Genomic DNA, 22,663 nt, shown 5'->3' with positions numbered 1-22,663 from the left:
CACGGTACCACCTTAAGTTGCCGTTAGCATCATTTCGGTAAATCAAAATGCCAGTTTCCGTTAGCATGCTAAGCTAAGCTATGTTAGGAAAAGCAAAATCTTTATATTAGACCCTGTTTCAGTAACAGCAGAGGAGCAGATGACGACATTAAGTGACTGTGTTTCACAAAACAAGAAGGTTTGAAAAAACTCACGTATAAGAAAAATGTGGATTTTAACTTGAAAACTTTTTTCTGTTTATTTGTGTGGATGTGTGAGTTTGTTTGTTTATTTGTGTGCCTGTTTACTCCATTGTGTGTGTGTGTGTGTGTGTATGTGTGTGTGTGTCTGCTGTACTTAAACAGACATTCATTCACAGACTCAGTACTCCTGTTGTCAAAGCTGTCTTCTCTAGTCGGAGTAGTTGAACTCAGATCTATTTTAGGCTTTGTGTGTCCTATCTTCATGAGGAGTGCACACACACACACACACACACACACACACACACACACACACACACACACACACACACACACACACACACACACACACACACACACACACACACACACACACACTTCCCCTTACTGCTCTGTCACTTCACCACAGCGTCTCTGCAGCCAGCCGGTAAATCCCAGAGCTGAATATTGCATGAGCAGCTGAGAGCTGGAGAGCCCCCGGCACACGTCTGAATAATGGGCGAGAACCACGGCAGATTGATCATGGCGTGCACAGCGTGCATGTGTGTGAGCGAGTGTGGTTGAATGCTTGGTTTGCTTCCTACATCAAAGCTTGGTTGTACTGTATTTCAACATGTGTTTGTGTTTCTGTGACACGCTGTTATCAGGATGTTCACAGGCCTGTTTGTTAGCTCAGTGTGTAAATCACTGCAGCAGTTTTAGACTCAGCTACAGATGGGGTGATTGATTCTTAGCTTAATGCTAATGTGCTAAATGTATAACATTTACAATTTGGCTGATCTGTAGAGAAACCAGTGCCTCCAGGTCTGAGGGTTAAAACCATTGACTGTAGAATTAGTGGATGTAGTCTCTCTGGTGTTACCAATCTGTTTCTGAAACAGATTTTTGAAGCATATCGGCTACCGCGGCCATATTTGAAGTGACAGCAATAGGGCACCTGTCAGTTGTGTGAGATTAGCTGTGCCTCTGATTGGGTGAGCTTAAAATCTTTATATACTCTAAGCTGCTGAGTTAGAAGAAAATTCAACCCCCTGTACAGAGTGTGGCGAGAGTGAAATTAGTGATTCAGAGAGACAACATTTTATGAACCAGGTTGTAAATGGGTTTATTCTTTGGTGTGTATGTGACTTCTGGTACTTCCGGAGCCAGCCTCAAGCGGACACTCGAGAAACAGCAGATTTTTGTCTTGTATTCTTAGACCGGAGGTTGCTGCTTGGTCAAAGCCTGTGCGTTAGTGCCCTAAGCGTGCAATCCTCCTAACGACCAGCAGAGGGAAACTCCAGCTGTCATTTTTTGTTTCACACCTCATGACCTCCTTGGCTTCAAAGGTCCTGTGAGGACTTTATAAATGATCTTGTAAAAGTCTCACTTTAATCTATTGTTCAAAAAAGTGATCAGTAATATAAAGGGATTATTTGTTCATCAATAACGGCGGGTGCACGCGCAACTTTGGTGCAAAAGCGCCGCGGAGTATAATGGTTTGTCAACCCATGTGGAGAAGTTAACCACCAAAAAACACATTTTAACTTAATGTCATCACTTTGACGGATGGCAAAATGCTCCCGGGTTTGTGAAATAGCAGCAAGTGGACAGATATTAGGTGGACAGACGTTTTTAGCAGAGAACCTTAGCGTGTACCCAGAGAGGAAACACAACTCTCACTCGATGCTCATGACTGCATTATCCGTGGACGCTTATCAGACTGTGACATACCAGGATGTAAACATCATTTCATAATATTACCTAATTTTACTTAATAAAATCCGTTTCTGTTAATCATAATTTATAGGTTCGCTCATTATTAACTGTACATATTGAGTCCATGTTCGATCAGAACCTCAGCCCCAAACCAACTTTTGCATTAAATAAGCCAAGTCAAATCTGTATTTTGAGTATCAGCAGTTATTATTGCTTGTCTGCAGTCAAACCTGGTTAACGGAGGTTGGATTAAGAATACACGTTTAATGAAACACCCACACGTTTAATGAAACACACGCAAACGTCGCTGGTGTTTCGGTCTAAAGTGTGACCCTGTTAACTGGTGACTTTCGCCCGTTAGTCACGGCTGCCGTCGGCTGAAAGTCACCAGTTAGCATGGTTGCTATTAATGCCGAAACACCGGTTGCGTTGTAACGGTTGAAACTTGACAGAAGTTGCCTCTATTGTGTAGTATTGTTTTTGACAGCTGTCCACTGAAAAAACATACATTTTTATGCTTCTAACAAGTTGAATTTAGTGTTTAAAAAGCGCTAACTCATCTGAATGAATCGAGCTAAACGCTGCCTGCGTGCGCATCTTTATGATGACGTAGACGTCATCATGATATCTGACTCTATATAACACATGAATCTCCTGTCTAATCCTGTTGGCTGCTTCTCTAATCTTTCCGTCTACATATTTGAACAAACACTCTGTTGATCCTGTAGTCTTCACTCACTCATTCATATATTCTGTGCGTTTCATCCCCTGCTGTCAGTGTTAAACTTCTCAGCATTAAAGAGCAAAGCCATCAACACAAATAGCGTTGTCAGTCAATAATAAAGTCGACGCTGAGTAAAAATAAGCCTTCCTGTCTGAGTTGTATTCCTGCGGTGAGAGCGTCTCCACACTCCGCAGTAATTGGGAGTTGTAGTCTGGCAGATGTCAGAGCTTGAAACCGAAATCTTGACAGAGACGCTCTGGCTGTCAGATCTGTTTCTGCTCGTTGTTGGATCCCGCTTTGACTCCACTCTCTTACTCTCTTGTTATATAACATTCACTCCTCTCTCCTTTACCTTTTCATCTCTGTTTCCTCTTTCTGCCATCTTTTCTCTTATCCTTCCTTCTTTTTCTACCTGCCTCCGGCCTCCCGCTCTGACTCTGTCACAAACTTGCAGCCTTGTGGATTTCAGACATGAGGATGGAGGACCTGTGGTTAGTTTTGCGGAGGTAGTCCTGTCTGATCCAGGCCTCCTGGACCCTCCTCCATCCCTTCATCCAAACTCTTCCTGGCATCTCTCCCTGTGCCTGACTCCACAGGGATTATACCGGCCCACAGGAGGGAAGAAAAACAGGAGAAGACTCCAATTATCACTCTTAATCCTTCCCAACATGAGTCACTTCATACTTTTCACAAATTCAGCCCTTTCAGGATGATTAAAAAAAAATAGAAAATTAGAAGTTTTTAGACAAATATCATACAGAAAATAAAAATCCTAAGCACTTTTAACTCGAGCTGTTGGGCCCAGGAGGTCCAAAAGATCTTTATGTGGCGTTTAAGTCATAGAAGTGGGACATGTTGCATCTTTAAACATGGTAGAAGGTAGAAAAATGATATTTCAGTGCTTCTTTGATGCTAAACAAAGACTGGAGAAAGCTTGGATAAGTGGCATATGTGATGGATGTGTGGCTCTTGTTTACTGGCCTGTCCTGTATGTACTGGGTGGAACGTGGTGGCTGCTGACTGGAAGGTGTTGGTATGGCATGTCAGACATCTGGCCCCCGAGTGTGAAGCATGTTCAGAGTAAGATGCCACTCGCTCTGACGCAGGGATGTATGCTCACCATGCTGTGTGTATTTGTGTATGTGTGAGGATGTATGTGTGTGTAGGAGTGTGTTTAAATAGCTGGAGTGCGGTATCTCTCTGTGATGTTTGTGTCTCAGGATTCAGCCTGAACCAGACGAGCAGGCAGGACACCATGTCCAATGTGACCCCTGCCTCTTCACTGGTTTCTGGTCTTTATTTTCTGCTCCTCAACATCTTGTCTCCCTTACCTCTCTTTCTTCCTCTCCTCTTTTCAACATGTCCTTTCTCCCCATCTTCATTTTCTTCCATTTTCTGTCCTTTATCTCATTGTCCTTTATGTCTTCTTCTGGTTTTTCTTTTTCTTCTCTTGTCTATTTACTCTTTTTCATTTTCTTCTTTTTACCTTCATTCTTCTTTTTTGTCAATATCAAATTCTTTCTCTCTGTTTCTTTTTTCTATTTATCTTCTTTTCCTCTCAATTCCCCTCCTACCTAAAAAAAAATCTTTTTACTTCATCTACACTTTAATTTCTCTTCTTTCCTCTACCATCTATCCCTTGTCTTTCTTGTATCACTCTTGTTCCTCTCCCTCTTCTCTTTTCTCCCTCTTCTTCCTTCACTTCCTCTCCTTGTTTTTTTCTTTATTTTTCCCTCCTTTCTTTTGTGACCTCAAAGCATTATGAGGTTGTAGATTAAGAACTGTAATCAACAAGTGCCGGAAACTGCAGTTCCTCAAATGTCCACTGGAGGCTGGCTCCAAATGTGAGTTTGGCTCCATCAGGGCCCATGTTAAAATAACCAAGCCATATCCACTTTTTCAAGTGTACAGTTGGATATTTTGTTGATTTATTTTGATGTAAATGTCAGACAAAAAATTTGTCTTGTAGAGTGGTTTATCAAAATGACCAACGTTTGTCTTTTTATTTTTCCTGAAGAATTAGCTGTAAAAAGCAAGTTTTGGTGTCTTTGCTCACTGCAACTTGCTGGTTAGGTGGTTCAGTGTTTGTCATAGATTTATTTTGGGATATGGAAATCAGGATTAATGAACCCAAAGGGGAAACAAGACTTAGTTATTTTTAGTTATATTGACTTCAGTAGCCAAATATATGAACGTCTTCAGTCACTTACCACAAATTCTAGTTCTGCAGGAAAAACAAGGACAAACAGGCTCATTTACAAGCTAACTTATTAGCTTGTAACATTAACATTTTACTTTAAAAAATTTAGCTTCTTTCCAATCTCTCATCTAAATCATTAAACTGCCGACAAACCAACGAGTGACCTCACAGTGACTTAAAGTTTACAGCCTGCTCATCTCATGTGTTGAAGGTGAAACAGGTGCAGATCTCAAAGTTTGTAGCAGCGGCTGGAAAAGCAGATAGGCGTGAAGCAACCACAGTCACATCTGTAGTGTTCAGCTGACACACTCCTTGAAGTGCTGCAGAGACACTCAAAGTCTGTAGAGGCTGTAATTTGAGAGCAGATGTGTGGGTTGAGCCGCAGAAAATAATCAAGCTTTGATTTTCTTTCCTTTTTTTGGCCTCACATGCTGTACGTACATACCTAATGGGCTTTTAAATGACTCATTCAGAGCGGTTGGTGAGCAGGTGGGCTCTTTGTGATGGAGAACAGGTGAATGATGGACGTGTGAGCTGCAATTTAACAGTACTTAACAGTGTGAGTCAAAGCTTAATTAAGTGCACTGTAGCAGCCTGACAGACTGTACTTAGACCATGGCAGGTTTCCTGTCACATTAAGAGATTTTTCTTATTACTCATGTCTCTGCTGGGGGTAAAACTCTTAAAGTGCCAAAAACCAGAAACGTTAAGATCTGAAGAACAAACCAAGGCTGATTTAGAAATGTGTTAGTCCACTAAAAGCCCCAGAACGGCTTCAGAGCTCTTTGAAAATCCTCTCTTAAAGGAGCTTTGACCCAAAAATTCCAGGAAGTTTCTGTGAGGAAAAGTCTGGGGAAACTTTTTGCTGTTCCTAAATCTGAATGTGTCATGCAAATGTTGATACAGCAGTAGAAAAAACCTGTGACAAAAAGAGCAATATGTAAATCTGTACAACAGTGGCTTAACCACAGCATCAGGTTGCTGAAAATCCCTTTAAAAGTTCCTTAGGATGGGAATGGAGCTGTTTATGACATAACGAAGTTGTCTCCTAGGAGAACATAAAATTTACTTGCAAAATTTGTAAATTCAGCCTCTTTTGCAGGATTTGCAACCTCTAAGTCTATAACCTTCCAGTGATCTGAGTAGGCAGGGATGCTACGATGCATCCGTCTGCAGTGGACAGTTTTTCATCTCTTTTTCGGCATCTTTGTATTTGGAGTGGATCTTTACTTTGTATGGTTTATTTGTTGGTCACTGACACCAAACTGGTTTTGTCTTAAGTGATATTTTTTTTTACTATTTTTGCTCCTGTGTTTGTCTGGAGATCCTACATGTAACCATGGCTGCATTGTTTACATGAGAAATCAGCTGTTAGCAGCCTGTAGCATGTCAATGCTAATTGGTGCAAGGCCTGATGTTTCCCCACAAGGTGAGGAGAAGGAGGTGAGGACGACGTGCTGGTCCTCAGGTGTGAGCTAAGAAGTGACAACATCGACCTGTCCTTCCATCCATCGCTATTGGGAACGTAAGATCCAATACGATGGACCCAGCACCAGAGGGAAAACCAGAAGGCAGAGTAGCATCATGCTATTCACAGACGTGGCTAACGGAGCTAACACCAGACACCAACGCCACATTGGAAGGATACAGGAGACAGAGACTGAACAGACTGCTGAAGAAGCTCAGTCCTGGACCCTGTGGAGGTGGAGGCTGGCTGACTGGAGAATGATGGACAAGCTGTCAGCATCTATTTTCTTATGGACCTTTTTGCGCTTTCTGTAAATCAGTGGTCCACCAAACAACAACTGCTCCCAAGCAACCTCCATGAACTCATTGATATTTGAGTGTTTCTGCTTTTCTGCCTGTTGTTGAAGCAGTTCAAGGTGACATGGTGGGCACAAACAAATAAGCACCAACTGTGGCTGGAACCTTTTCTGTTTCAAATATAGGGCAACCACAGGTCCTGGCGCTCACAGAGTGAACCTCAAACTGCCCCCTGTGCTCTGCCATTGGTGTGAAATTGGGATTAGTCAATGTTGATGGTTCTTCACACAGCACCCAGTGTATGAAAGTGGTCTGAAAACTAAAGCAAGTACTGCATAAAAACAGAAACCAAACCTTCCACTTCTTGACTCTGCCATGCCATAATAGGGGGAAGCAGCATCGCTTGAGGAGTGGGAGTGGGAGTGGTTTTGCGTGCATGCCTATGCAAATCACTGGTGTTGTCACTTCACCACAGGAGCAAATTCAAATCGCCTCGTAGAAGCTGTTTTCACAGTAGGTGGGCTGCAGTAACAATGCAGAGGCCTTTTTCGCTCCACATTCCCAGGGTTGCTAGGCTGGAGGATGGCGAAAGTACACATGTATGGGCGAGAAAAACCTTAAACTCCTGTACACAGACATGCTGTAGTTGATAAAACCAATCACTGCTGTTTGAGTGTACAACACGTCAACTTTCACATTCAACTCCTGACATTCAGTTTTAAAAACATGAGCATTGTGATCATCTAAAACCAGGGATCTCTTTTTCACCACCACAGACAGTCATAACATTTTTTATTTTCCGTGCTCTGACAGGTGAAGTATCTGTTGTCTGACAGGAGAAAGCCCTCCTCCGTCATACCGCAGAGCAGCTCAGAGTTTCCTCTCTGTTTATTGAATAAATGCTCTCACTCAAATTTCACTCCACTTCCTGAGAGTCTCAGAAGACCTGTTTTCTCGATTTTTCTCAGTGAGTCACAGGGTTGGAGCTGGTTTGACGCAGATCGACAGCACTGACAGAGAGAAAGGAAGAGACGGACAGTGACGGGAGGATGTTGGTTTTCCACGTCCTCCAGAGACGTGGGAATTGAGGTCACATCAGCTGATTGACACAAAAAAATGTCCTCTGAGAGGAAGAAAGAGCAGCTCTGGCTTTTGATTCCTCAAATGCAGACTTGTGTTTCAGAATGTGGTGCTAGAGGTGCCCCTGTAGCACTTCAGGATGCCGCCCTCTTGACAATGAACGTCTTGGTATTTCTGGTGTAGTCAGATGTTAGCAGGAAATGACCTAAGCTAGGCTTTGTTTTAACACAAGAAGCAAACGTGTGCTTAGATCAAGCTCTGCCTCTCCCTCCAGATGCAGCCATAAGGAGCATTGCTTCATCTGTCTCTGGCAAGTCTCAGTTTCACTGTAAACAGTAAGATGCACAGAAGCTGCTCCTGCACAAACTAGAGAAAAGCCCAGAGAAGAAACAGATTTTCTTGTCATTAATAGGTTTTAGGTGTACTGAAATATCCACAACATGATTCAGATCAGTCAAAAGTCGAACTGTGTCAGGTCTGTCCTTAAGAGGAGTAGAAAATGGTTTTCAATAGGATAAGAGACCCCTTTTCCAGAATATAATACCTTCTGTTCCTGTCCATATGTACAAGTCTTCCTGCTGACTTCAGCTGAAATCATAACTGGCTTGTGGGATTTTCTTGTAATTAAGTATCTTAAAGAGGGGGTACTGTGCTTTCTTCTAGGTTTTATACTGTCCCCCTGGTGCCCCTAAAGTTGCAATTGATTTACAACAAAAAAAAAATCTTCTTGTCTTCGTATGGGGTTTTGGAAAACCTTATTTCAGTTCTGTCAGAGACACTTTGGGACGTTTACACGACAATGGTTTTAGGGTATGTATTACAAATGTGTGTATAAGCCTATGTATTTGTGTATGTTTGTGCATCTGCAAGTATGTATGTGTATAGGTGTATTTATATATTGCTCAACAGATTAATTGATAGGCTATGCAGAATTTGTACTCAGGAAATCTTTTGTACTTTCTTCTGTTCTTTTTTGGATAATCAACGATTCATTGGTTGTTGAGATTGTGTTGTTTGACTTTTTGTTTTGCTCTGGTATAAATGTACAGTGAGAAGGTTGGGCACATATAAGCTAAGTAGCTTCAGCCTAAACCTTTTCAGTCAACCTGGTGTTCAGTGGTGTTGCTTTGGTTGGTATACTTTTAAATATGATTGAAATAAACTAGTAAATGAAATGAAGGGTGAAACACAAAAGTTTTGTTGCGTTTCCCCGTGGCTTTACGTTAACATGGAAACAGCGTTTTAGCTGACCTGAAACGCAAACTCTTGAAAACGGCTCCTGAAACACTGCAGACACCTTTGCCATATAAACAGTAAGCCGGTGTTTTCAGTGGAAACGCTGACGTCACACTCTGTTACATGCAAGCTCATCCAGCAGTACCGTTGTTACGATCGTCGCGAACTACCATGTTGTGCTTGTGCTGCTCAATCTGCTGAATCTGCAGACTGTCGTTCAACAAATTGAGCATCTGTTGCTCCACCTAAGCCCAATTCTATTTCATTGGAGATCTAGCAAAAGCAGCTTCTGGGCAAGACAGTTATAGCGCCACCTACATGCCTGACATGCTTACTACAGCATTTCCAGTCCCCAAGCGTTTCCATGTAAGCGCTATTTTTCTTCACTGCGTTTTACCATTTTTGGATGAAACGTTGTCATGTGAATGGGGCCTTTATTTTTGATGCTGTTTCTTTAAGGCTCCCTGCTCCACAAACCCCCTTCCCTCAGATTGGCTAGCCTTCTGGAGGCCTGTCAAAGGTGGAGCTATGAGCAGACCTCTCGAACGTGTCATTAATCAGTTTGGGCATCCTTATGGGATGATCTCATCATGTACAAATCTAACAATGCTCTCACGATATTTCTACAACAGACAGATTCAGGGGTTTCTACAACACATGGATATGTAGTGGTTTGAAAATCTGTGGCTTTTTATTGTCTACTTCTGTGCAACAGTGTTTGATAAGTATTGAGACAATTTATCTCTTATAGTAAAGTGTTTGACTTCACTTTGCTGCAGTGTGATGTCCCCGCTCAGCCTGATTGACGTTCATGCACATGACGTGAAACTGCTGTAGGTCAGGAGAGTCAGGACTTGGGAGCTTTGTCGTGCTTTGAGCTGATTTTCTGCTTTCCTCCCTCTCAGCCCTGAAGTGTTGAAGGTCGGCCTTAATCCAATTTCAATTCAGCAGATTCAGAAAATGGATTTTTCTTTTCAACGATTGGAAGTTCTGGAGAGCACGCCGTGTCTCCTCTCTCCCAGGATGAGATTGTATGCTTTGTTATCAAACACTGAATTGCTTTTTTCGCTCTTTGATAAGCTGGAACACACCTGAAGTGCTCCTAACCGTACTTTGTAGCACATTATAAAAAAAGAGCTGTTGCTTTAATCAAAAAACACCTTCAGGTTTTTCTTTAGCGGCAAGATAAGTTGTTAGTGTTTTCTAAAATCAATTTGGTCCAAAAATCTGACCTTTTCACTTTAACTGGTGCAGAACACAATCATCCACTTCAGAGAGTGCTCCCCTCATGATATTAGATACACCGTTAACTCAATTCTGCGTCGTGTTGGTGGATCTATTTTAAGTGCTTCAGTGTGTGTGTGTGTGTTAGTTTGTGTTTGTGAGGCAGGTCTGGTGCAGGAGAGCAGGAAGTGGCGGTGTGAAGTGTGAAATCTCATTATGGATGCAGCGTGGTGCTGCAGAGCTCCGAGTGTCCGGTTCCCCGACTCTCGTTTTTAAGAGGAAGAGGAGATCCAAGAGGAGAAACGTAACCTCTGGAGTTTATTTGGATTCCTCTTTGGGGTCTAAGTTTGCACCCAAACCTAATTGGTCGTGAAAAGAACACTTTGATGATGAAGAAACATCCTGAGGATACTCTGCTTCTTCTGGCCTCTTTTTTATGTGGAACAAAAGTATATCTCTGCATCAACAAGATCTATTTGAATCAATCGGGTGTTATGATAAAGGGAACGCTTGTGACATTTGTTCAGAGGTGTCAGTTTTGGTATTATTTCACTGGTTCAGGGTAATAACTCAAGCAAATTAAACAGAAGTTTCAGTTGAAGTATGATTCGACAGCGTTTGTAGCTGAGTTTCTCCTGTTTGATCTGATGTGTAATGTGACTACATTTATACATGATGAGAGCTTTGTTTCATGCCTTTTGTTGCAAAGGAACATCAAAGTCCCCCAATTAGAGGACTTTAGGGTTTAAACGGTACAGGGAAAATGTTCACCATTTATGGCAGGATCACACCGAGGAGTTCCTACGCTTCCCCCTCCTTTAAGAAGTCTCTTATTCATTTTGGGCTGTAAAACCTCCAACCTGTTGACTCCTGGTCTGGCTCCATTCATTATGTTCATCCGTCATCGTAGTCAAGCTAAATAAGAACTGATTTTGATATGGTTTGTTTCATGTTAGAAGTCACTTGGTGTTTTTAGGTAGTTTCCAGTCACGATTTCCTGTCCTGCTCAATCTTTGCTATGCTGAATTTATGTGTCACAGCTCCACATCTGTCAAAAATAGGATGGCTGTGTATTACCTGCAACACGATGGACCTGCCATGCAGACAGACTGCAATGGAACAGATCCAGTGTGAGTTGACACACTAATTAAAATGAAACCTATTTGATCTGTTTGCCTTAATAGAAAGGAGACATACTGCAGACGCATCCAATGTATTTTAACTATGGACTGTAAAAAAATGGATGTCATTTTGCTCAGCTCGAAGGAAGGTCGCCACAAAAACTGCTCCCCCTGCTGCAGTACAGGTCGAAAATTCTGTCTCTCTTTTCATTCCAGATGAGTTGTGGTCAAACTTTAAATAATTTATATACCTTGTAGAAACGTTTCTCTCGTCCGATTGTTGTGGTGATTTGAAGATATCGTTTGGCTGCCTTGTATTCAAGTCCTCTTTTTTTCAGAAAAGTTTTGTTTTCATTAGTTATACGAGGTTAAAAACGAGGCTTTACATCACGTTTAACGATGATTGACAGCTGTCGTTCTTGTGTATTTTTTTCAGGGACTGTAAAATATGTCTGGATGAACAGACAAGAAGTGATTAGACTCTGGAAAGAAAAATTATATTATTATTTTTGTCACCAGGCTCCACTCAGATTCTCCTAGAATCCCTCACACTCTCTACTGCGCAGACTCTGGCTGCACAACTGCTGTCAATGGCTGCACCTCTGACGGGGGTATTTTGGCTTCAAAACCGTACAATGGTAAATGGCGGAGCCACACCGTCCCCTCTATATACAGTCTATGATTTTAGGCTTGTGTTTGTGTCCCCCTGTTGGCCATGTACAGTTACAGCATGTGGTGCTGTTTGCAGATGATGTACTTCTCTTGGCTTCATCAACCTCTGACCTCCACTTGCAGCTGAATGGAGGACAGTTGGGATAAAGGTCAACACCCCAAGCCTGAGTTTCCCGGTGCTCTGCTGGACAATTCTGCATCACCATGTCTGGGAAATGAGTTTTAGTTCTACAATAATCCACTTTAACTGTTGTTTGGTGAAAAAATAGCATCAGACCTACAGAACTTCAGTCTGTTTCAGGACTGTAGTGATTTATCAGCAGGTCCTGTTGTTCCTCTCTCGTGTGTTTACATTCAGCACTTTGTTGATTCGTCTTCGCCTCACTGACACACAAACAGATTCCTGTTGGTTTGTTGTTCTTGGCAGGTGCAGTGCTTGTTATTGTGCTCTCGCAGGTCCTCCCCTCAGCCTCCGCCAGAGCATCTGTGCCGGTCAGGCCTCTGGATAAGGGTTTGGCAGGGACTGGGGTGCAGGCAGCAGGCTGAGTGTTTGAGCCCGTCTGACGCTGCAGAGATGGGACAGAACAGGGAACAGGTTTCTTTGCTGCAGAGCCAAGATAGCAGCTGTGTGTTGAATGTGTGTGTGTGTGAAGGCAGACTGAAAGCACAAATGTTGGTCGCAGTGTGCAAAAAAGAAGGCAGCAGCTGCTCGGTGAAACTTCAGATGTACTGTTCTTTGTATCAGAGCGGGAACAGAGATCTTAAAGGCCACTTTTGAGTGCTGAGGCTGATTCTCCTCACAGATTCACAGACATTCTGATGAGATTGAAAAGTGACAAAAGTGCGATATCACCTTGAAAAACTCCACTTTTTTCTAGCCCTGGTTTTGAGCCTGTGTTACAACAAGATTTATTTTACACATTCTACAACTTACACACTCATACCTTTTTATATCCCTCTTAGCTTTTCATTCTGTAATATGTAGGTAAAACATATTTATTTTTCCTCTATCATAGACAAAAAAGATGGACAACATGATAGTGCCCCAAAAATAATCCAACAATTTAGAGCCCCCTCTAGTGGCTGAAATAGCCAAGGTGACACCTAGCAAACAGCTAGCTCCAAACTTGCAAAATCCAGTTGTGAAGTTGAACATTTTGACATGGGGCCTAGTGGGGATGACTCACTTTACAGGCAGCCCCCAGTGGCCATTTGAGGAACTGCTGTTTGGGTACATTTTGGTTTCATTTTTTCAAAGCCTGGCCAGTTGAAACACTGGAATTAAGGATGGTTTAGCTTTGACCAGGAAGCTTAAACTGGGACTTAGAGATTTAAAATATGCTTCCAGACCTCAATTTTTTGTGGTCAGCCAGAGACAAAAGTGTCAGCACAGCTCCTTTTTAAATTGAGTGATATGTTTCTTAAAGATGTATAACTTTAGAGCTACTTCAGGAGGGTATTTGTCTTTCTCTTCCTACACAAACCAACATCCAGCTACCTTGAATAACTGGGATAGATGCTGCTGTGGGCCTGGAACCAATGACAGCCGGGCAGAATACAAAACAGTAGAAGAAGAATGCTGCGTATTGTCTGTGTGAGACCGGGCTGAAGACAATGTGAGCCTTCATCGGCTTGTGTCCGTTGTGCCTGGGGTTTCTTGGGTCGTGGAGAAGAGAAAGGTCTTCATTCAGGCTGCTGGGAGGCTGCCTCAGACCTGCCATTGTCATGGCCTCTCCTCGCTCCGTCTCAGTGTTTTCTTTTCTCTCCAGGCTGATTGATTCTGCTGCGTCGTGTCACTCAGCACGCTGAGAGGTTTTTATGAAGGCTGTCTTCTTTAGTTCACAGCTTCACCTCTACATCAGTTTTATGCCTCTGGTTCCCTAAATAAGAGAAGGAGAGATGAGTTGTGTAACATCCAAGGTCAATTTTTCAGGCAGGACAGAGAATATTTGGAGTTTTTTGTTTCCTTTAAGGTTTTTTTTTCACCAACAGTCTGTATTATCCTGTTTTTGTGGCTGGTTACAGCATATTTCATGAAGCCAGCCTCCTCAACCAATGGGATATGAGTTAAACTTCAAAATGTACAGAAATGCCAAATAAATGTTTCACTAGCAAACTTTCTGTTGTTTCCAAATTAATTCATCCCCTAAGAAGTTATTAAACAAGCTAGATCAAGCTACACAGCTGCACAGAAACTATACTTTGCTGAATTCACAAGGAATTATCCAATCTTTTTGTTATTAAAGATAATAGAAGACTATAAACATAGTATAATACTGTAATAAAAGGTGACAACAGAGAGGATACATGCTGTTAATGTGTGTATGCCTGCATGACCTGGTGACCCCAGCCAGAAAAAATCTGGACACACCCCTGCCAACAAGTATTAAAAGAGTTTCCAGGTTTGTTTTCACATTTGCCTTTCAGGGCTTCTGTAGATTTTTCTATTCTCTGTCTTTACAGCGGTTTTGACCCACATCTTTCGCACAGTGTGAAAATAAACCCATTCCTGCTGCTGAGTGACATTTAATACTGTGTTTGTTGTGCCCCAGAATAATGTAGGAGTGATGTCATTCTGACTACCAGCCACACTAATACCATTTAATGCTGCTGTAAAAGAAAGCTGGATGATTAATGGTCGCTGAAAACCGGTCTCTGGATGGCGAGCAGCCGGAGTGCCACCAAAGAAAAGCTTCTTAGAAAGAAAAAAAAACGCTTTTCTCTTTCACTTTAGTCTGCTGAAGAAGTGTCTCGAAAAATCGTGACAGGCTTGTTAAAGTGCGCACGCTGCTCTGACAAAGGCCCCTCCGCCTGTCCCACAAACCATCCTGTCTCTGTGTCTCTGTTCTGCTCCTCTGGCAGAGGCCTGCACGTTAAAGAGGAGGGTTCAGCTCACCCTGCTGCTAGCTAACAAGTGCAGGAATTTAGAAACTTAGTGTGATTCAGGGAAATTTTTCCACAAGCTTTCTGGGATTCACTGATGAGGAAAGAATCAGGAAACGGCAAAGTAAGTCATTTAAATATGCAGCACAGCCCCTCACCTCACAGCCTCTGTATATCCTGAGGTTTAGAGATTATCTCATGGAGGGGAGGAAGAGTTCATAAACCCACTCATGTTTCATTTCCTTGAGTTTAATTGGATCCGGGAGCTTCCATCTGATAGAAGCTGTTCATATACTTAATACAGGAGGTGTTGCCCCTTCTAAAGCTGAGAGGCTAACATGTTAATATCTAATTTAACCCTTACTAACATTTCCAAATTTTTAAACACTTGAGTAATGGATATCATTGTTATGATAATTATCATTTTTTAACAAATTTTATTTATGATTTTTATGGTACAACATAATACAATACATGACATTAGGGTTCCCCTGACTCCAAACCCCTGCCTATGGTAACATTAAGGGGGACACTTAATTTCAAAGACCATAATAAATAAATAAGAAAGACAAAATTACAACAGCAAAATAATAATAATGATAATAAAAAGGATAATAATAATAATAATAATTCAAAAAAATAATAAAGAAAATATAAATAAATTATATAAATAACAATAGGTAAATAAATGAATAAATTAATAAATAAACAAAAGATTAATTATTATAAAAACAAAAATTAAAATCACAGTAGACAAATTAAGTATAGTATGACTTTCAATGAGCCATTTGGGTTGATTAGTAACACACTCCATCACCTTCGTCCTAAAAAAAAGTAATTAAAAAATAAAATGAAATAAAATAATAATAATAATAATAATAATAATAATAATAATAATAATAATAATAATAATAATAATGATGATGATAATAATAATAATAATAATAATAATTATTATTATAATAATAATAATAATAATAATAATAATAATAATTATAATTATTATTATTATTATTATTATTATTATTATTGTTATTATTATTATTATTATTATTATTATTATTATTATTATTATTATTGTTATTATTATGTACTATTATTATTATTCAATTATAAACAAAACATAAATAAATACAAAAAAGTAATTGTTAAACAAAAATTAGAATTAAAATCACAGTAGACAAATAAAGTATAGTATGACATTCAATCAGCCATTTGGGGTGTTAAGTAGCACACTCCATCATTAAGAGTTTGGATGTCAAAGGTCACTCATTCATAAAATAATTTCAGCTTTAGCTCTCAACATGATTTAAAAACAGCTGACATGTCTGTCAAAACTTGTCACCTGAACCCCTGACAGTATACCTTATCTTCTCCAATATGATAAAATAAAGCATGTCTCTTATGGACTGTGTAAATGATGGTGGGTTACTCTCTTTCCATCTCATAAAAATTTGTCTTCTGGCTACAGGTGTTGCTCAAAGCTTCCCAACCTTAGATTTTGTGTCATCACACCAAACAGGGCCAGGACTGCTGATAGCTGAGTGATGGATACTTACTGACTTTCTTTTTACACACACACCAACATATCTACAACCATAATTCTAGGATCAAGTCAAATCCACCCCCAACATCAGCCCATATTGTTTTTTCTGTTCCTGACCTCACAGGTTTTCATCTGTTCGCTATAAAACAACAAATTATCACCTCCTGAAAGCTGCAAGACCGTCACACAGCACAGACTCATTAACCTCGATGACTCTGTGTTTCCTGACACTGTCATTGTGCACTGTTTAATAAAAACACTGTCTGGTTCTCTGCAGGAACGGCTCTGTTTGTGTGTATTTATTAAGCTTATAAATGTTTCCTCTCTGTGTTTGACAGGTTGTGCAGTCTGACTCTTAAGAAGCTGGTCGTGATGAGAGAGCTTGATAAAGAGCTCATTTCTGTGGTCATAGCGGTTAAAATTCAGGTATGCTGCATAAACAAACACCTGGCATGTACAAACCTGCCACACACTCACAAACAAAAGCAGTATTTCTCCAGCATTTGTCTTACATTCTTGCTCCAGAGATGCTCCCAGCTGAGCTCACACTACCTTTAACACCCACCTTTTTCTGTTTTTATTTTCAGGGCTCCAAACGGATTCTGAGGTCCCATGAGATTGTGCTGCCACCCAGTGGGTCTGTGGAGACGGATCTGGCTCTCACCTTTTCACTGCAGGTGAAAGAGAAAAACATCACCATGCACCTTAACACCTAGCTACATGTACATTTTTAAAAATCTATATTGTGTCAGAGCACGTATTCGTAGTGTTCCTCATGTTTCCACTAACTTATTTCTGAAAGCCTTTTTGTGACTGAATCCAGCCGAAAGACCTTCATGTACAAAGAAACAGTAGCTTCAGAGAAGATAAAAGCTGCTGGCAGCACACTGGGAAATGTGCTGTGAAGTGCCTCAGAGCTATTTCCTCCTTATCTTATTTCACTAACATTACTGAATAAATGACCCACTGATCCTGTAGGAGGAACTCCATTTGGTTTACCTTGGCCCTCTTTTTACAAACATTTGGTCTCATAAACCCTTCAATGCGGTCAAAATCAAGCTTTTTTATTTCCCTTGCTAGAAATTCTGCTCACACAGACTGCAGTACATCTCAGAAAGAGCTGTTCACATAACACTTTAGTCCTACTTTAATGTCATACTCCCTTTCAGCAGACTGTTTGCTACAATTTGGTGTTAGTTGTACGATAATTTGTTACCTGACAGTGTTGAAAATTATGTTGACCCAGTACATATTTCATATTCCAGATCTTAGTATCCAGAATATTTCCAGGATCTGGATCGTACTTTTACATCTGTCAGAAATGATCGTGACCTTGTCTTGTATTGTTTTCGAAGCAATCCGTCCATTTATGGTGGAGTTATAAACACATATGGTGAAAATGGCCCTATCTCACAATGATAAATAATCCTTTAAACAAGTCCTGGATCCAGACAGTGATCCGGATCACCTCCAAAATTTAATCACTTCTTCCTTATTCCATTTTCAACATTTCCTGAAAATTTCGTCAAGATCTGTTTGTTACTTTTTGAGTTATGTCACAAACAAACAAACTCTGCCAAAAACATAACCTCCTTGGTAGAGGCAATAAGAAATTATGTAGTGCAAAAAGTCAAGAATATATAGACAGAATGATATAATAAGTGTCAACCAAAAAAATAAATCATGCTCATCAGAGCAACAGTTGTTTCAGTCAGGCACTGACTCCACAGGGTCTACATGAGGGTCGACTTTTAAAAGCAGCAGAAGACTTGAGTTGAGACCTAAACCTATCCTCCTCATCCTTACTTTAACCACTTAAACCCAACCAGCTAACTATCATGTTAACCAGGTTATCTTTTTTACATTTATTTTGGCATTGGCTGCTGTCTTACATTCCTGATATGGTTTTGAATGACTTGTACAATGCTAGCATAACATCATGGACAAGTTTGTGACAGGGCTCCCAGCTAAACTCAAACCAGATGTTGATTCTTCACCAAATGTACAAACTTCCAAAGCAAAGACAAGACAATGTGACAAGACATACCTCACACGCAGCTATACCAACACAGTATGTGGAAATCAAAGGTGCAGTTTTTGCAGTGTCAATGTTCAGGATTTTCTTATTTAGCTATATTCATGAAGAAATGCAGTTGTTAAAAGATGTGTTGAAAGCTTTGAACAACTTTACATGGTAAATGAGACACGATGCAGTGGCACTTTTTATATTTAACTGTAAAGGTGATTTGTTAGTTTTTTATTTAGTATTTTTTTTCAGTAAGAAGTTCTGTACGAGTTACAATGTTAAGTAAAGTCCAGTGGAGTTTAAAAAAGGGGGCCCTGCAGAAACAGCACTGCCTCAGAGGATGCTCCACTCCTTATGTAACCTAACCCTACCCATCTTATCCTAATTCTAACCCTGACCATGACCCCCACCCCAACACCAGCCCCATCATTACCGTGCAAAACCAATCTACCTCTCCCCAAGCAACTTATCTTAAACATTACCATTTTAGACCTAAACCTAAACACTTAAACCTAACCACATATCTTAAAACTCTATCAGTGAAACCTAACCACTAAAGGAATGCCTAACTACATAACCTTACCCATCAACCTAAACACTGAACACTTACCATATAACTGTAACCACTGAGCTCTAAGCCTGCTAACATGAAAACAGCATCGGTTGACATAAATAGGTTGAACTTAAAGCTGTTTTGACCCTTTTTTGACTTTAAAAGAAACTTAATATATCATCAGTCAGAATTCCTTAGATTTCCAGCTAAATTTTCCAAACATCTGCTGTAAGTAATATTCAGTTTGTCTTTCTTTTCTGTTTCCCTTCCCCTCAGTACCCTCACTTCTTAAAGCGAGAAGGAAACAAGCTTCAGATCATGCTGCAGAGGCGGAAGAGATACAAGAACCGGACCATCCTGGGCTACAAGACTCTGGCTGTGGGATCCATTGACATGGCTGAGGTACTATCATGTTTTATGCAGATTGCACATCCTGTCAATGGATCAGAAGTTGCTTTTTTAGCATAATTCACAACCTTTATTTGGTATGCAACTGCCAGAAGGCTCCCTTGTTTGAAGTGATCTCACAAAAGCAGTTAAAGCGTGAGTCTTTTCTTAATAAAGCCATGAATTCATGATAAAGGGACTTCTTTCTGACAGTTATTTTGCTGTGCAGATGATGCTGGAGTTCCCATATGGCTTACAAAGCTCTGTGGAGCTTATTAAGGTCACATTTCTGCAGCTGAGAGAAGACAAAAATACACAATTAAGTGCCTGGGAGGGAAATGAAAAAAAGGAGCAGGAACACTGATTTGTGGTTAAGCACATGACTGAGCCGATTCAAACTCTTCAGCACAGAAATACAGAAGAGCTCTGACACAAAATGACACAAAATGGTATTGCGAAAACTGCACAAGGCTGATATGGTCTCACTTGACTGAACTGGAGCAGAGATTAGATAAGGTTTGGGGCGTCGGTGTCCTGGAGTGACCCCAGTTTGGTTCTCCAGAGTGTTCAAACATTCTTACATGGGGAGAGAGTTTGTACTCAGTAAAAAAAACGGGCTTCAGCTGAGCCTTGGACTTAAATGCACCAAACAGCATGCAAAGAGAGCTATTTTTAACAAACCTAAATTAGCCTTGAATAAGTATTTTGGGGATGACTGACTCTGACTCTGATCTTCCAGGTGATGCAGCATCCAACAGAAGGCGGCCAGGTACTTCCCCTCTGCAGCAACCAGAAAGACATGCTGGGAAAGGTGGCTGAGATCTGGATCTTCTCCCTTTCCAGTCAGCCAATCGACCACGAGGAGGCGGCCCTGCAGGGAGGACAGAAGATCAAATGCTCTGGTACACATTCAGAAATATGCAAGAGTGCATTAATACAATGTGCAATCTCTGACATTTATGCACATGTATCAATGTATGTATGAAACCAGTGTTCCTGTGATGGTAAGGCTCAATTACTTGATCCTGCATAGCTAAACCCTGAATTCCCAAATCAGGATTATTTTGACCTTAATTAGACTTTTTGGCCCTGATGTGCTCAACGAGCAGGATCACAGAGTTCAGGGGGGTTTTTGTTTCCTCTCTGATCATCCAGAAGTGATTAAATTCAGGTAACCTTCAGCTCCGTGTGCATCATGTATATTTAGAATCTGGCTGCGTGTCAAACTTTAAAGGGTCAATGAAATATGTATGAGATCTCTATCGTCTGTACTTCACAGCCTTTAATCTCTCCGCTCATCTCCTGCTTTAGATAACTACTCAGAGGAGGAATATGAGAGCTTCTCCTCGGAGCAGGAGGCCAGCGATGATGCCGTGCAAGGACAGGTGAGTGCACCTGGGAGGGATAGATGCAAACAGACACAGAGGTCATGAGAGGATTCACAAAAAACTTATCCTGGTCCTCATGGATGAGGAATGGAAGAACTTTTTCTGCAGCCCTTAGACAGGCAAACTGAGCTGCTGCTCTTCCTGAATGTTAACTGATTTTGAGCTATTTGTTAAAAGTCAAATTATCTGCAGAGGTCTTAGAGTCTCAAAACAAACTGTGCCAGATGAAAACCTGATAAACGCTGACTGAAGCAGTTTTATAGAGGACTCTAAAAAGAATCAGTTGGGGCTGCAAGCTGAGCTGCTATGAGCTTGTTTTTCTTAGGTGGTGGACTCATTCTTCTTTTTTGATTAAAGCTTTTCAAAGTACTTATACGCCAGTTTAAAGTAAATTAGGAAAAAAATCTTTTACATTTTTTGGCAGTGAAATGGTGTCAGGATGGGCTGCAAGCTGAGTTACCTGAAACCACAACTACTACTAAAACTACTACTACAACCTGTCTTCTCTGTTCTAATGTTGAGACAAGGATCCTCAGAGAGATTATTTTTTGCAGGATTAAATCTCAAGTGTTTGAGACCAAAAAGTTCGGAACAAGAACCAGGAGATATTTTATTTACTTACATCAAGCAAACCAAATTCACAACCCAAAATTATTAAAACATGTCCAGTAAAATATGTTGTTCCAACCACCAGCACTTACAGGAAAAACTCTGAATCAGATCTGATAAACATGAGACTTCTTTGCTGACAGAAAACTTGGGAGTGGAGCTGAACTAAAACAAAGTTTAAAGGGACATATGACACAAAATCTACTTTTATATGGTTTACTGAAAGAAAAATGTGTTCTTTGCTAGCCCCTCTTCTCTGTAAATCTCTCCTCAAGCGAACTGTTTTGAAAATACAGCCCAAAATGATGTCATTTTGAGCTATGCATATATCAGAATGGAGTGATGCTATCACATCTGGCAGTTGGTTTGTTTGAAGTAAAGTTACCATGGTAATGGAACACTTGGGCTCCAGGTTACTTCCTGAAGGGGTGGGGTGAACCCAATCTCATTTGCATATTCTGTTCCAGACCACTTACATGATTTGGGGACATCGAATTTCTAAATCAATTCACTTTCAAGTTTTTAGTATTTCAATATTTCATTTCATTTGTTTGTTTATTCGAGTCCTACACTTTTGTCTTTGCATATTAATAATCTAATTTGTTAAAGCATGTGTAGAAACCCAAAACAGAAGATAAGAAAGTGCATCACAATAAAACAAACAAAAAGAATACAAACAAAACATTTTTTATTAGTTTAAGGTTGCTTCCATCTCACTCTTGTATTTACTTAGACTAAGATTTATATTAATCTGTTTGAACTATTTAAGTGATGTGCATGTTTTCATTTTTTCACTGCATTTGTTCCACAAATTGACTCCTTAAACTGATCCACAGTGTGTTTTGGTGGTAGTACTAACTGGCTGTTTTTTGAAACAACTTTTGGATGCCCAGCGGTAGCTGATTCTGGTTTGCTTTGTGCATTACTAGAAGTGTTTTGAGGAAATATTTCACCTTTAAAGTAATGTCCTACTGATGATCTACTTTTTAAATTGTGACTCACATACTGCCTTACATTGGTAAGAATAAACCTTTCTATAGTAGTTTTTGATTATTCTCCTCCTTCATTTTAGGACCTGGAGGATGACGAGTACGATGTGCGGAAGCCAAAGAAGCAGAGACGGTCGATTGTACGGACCCCCTCCATCACCAGAGTAAGTGAATCCAAGAGGCTGGAGCTAAGAACGGCCTGATTTCTTACTCCTTTTACTGAGCAACCAAATAATTAAAACCTGCAGCCATGAGCCACAACTGTAGATCAACAATCAAGCTCAGGACTTTTTGAGATTTTCAGCCTGAGTCTCCTCCTTGCTTACAATTCCTGCAGGGTCACACAAACAGGGAAAGTTTAACACCAGTCCCACCAAACTTGTG

The 22,663-nt window shown here is 40.6% G+C and overlaps 1 protein-coding gene across 1 annotated transcript in view; it reads left to right on the top strand.

The window, feature by feature from the left end:
• The window catches only part of pacs2 (phosphofurin acidic cluster sorting protein 2), a 67,670-nt gene that overhangs the window by 28,475 nt on the left and 16,532 nt on the right, over positions 1-22,663 (top strand). The window contains exons 2-7 of the mRNA XM_074692035.1: positions 16,666-16,753; positions 16,915-17,004; positions 19,183-19,308; positions 20,033-20,195; positions 20,605-20,678; positions 22,363-22,443. Coding sequence (XP_074548136.1) covers positions 16,666-16,753; positions 16,915-17,004; positions 19,183-19,308; positions 20,033-20,195; positions 20,605-20,678; positions 22,363-22,443 — 622 coding nt within the window. The remainder of the gene's footprint in view (positions 1-16,665; positions 16,754-16,914; positions 17,005-19,182; positions 19,309-20,032; positions 20,196-20,604; positions 20,679-22,362; positions 22,444-22,663) is intronic.

The sequence above is a fragment of the Halichoeres trimaculatus genome, unplaced genomic scaffold, assembly GCF_033239565.1.
Source record: "Halichoeres trimaculatus isolate MK-OKI-2021-1 unplaced genomic scaffold, fHalTri1.1 fHalTri1_scaffold_17, whole genome shotgun sequence".
Taxonomy (NCBI): domain Eukaryota; kingdom Metazoa; phylum Chordata; class Actinopteri; order Labriformes; family Labridae; genus Halichoeres; species Halichoeres trimaculatus.
The sequence above is the reverse complement of the archived record's forward strand: the minus strand, read 5'-3'. Positions and strand labels throughout refer to the sequence as shown.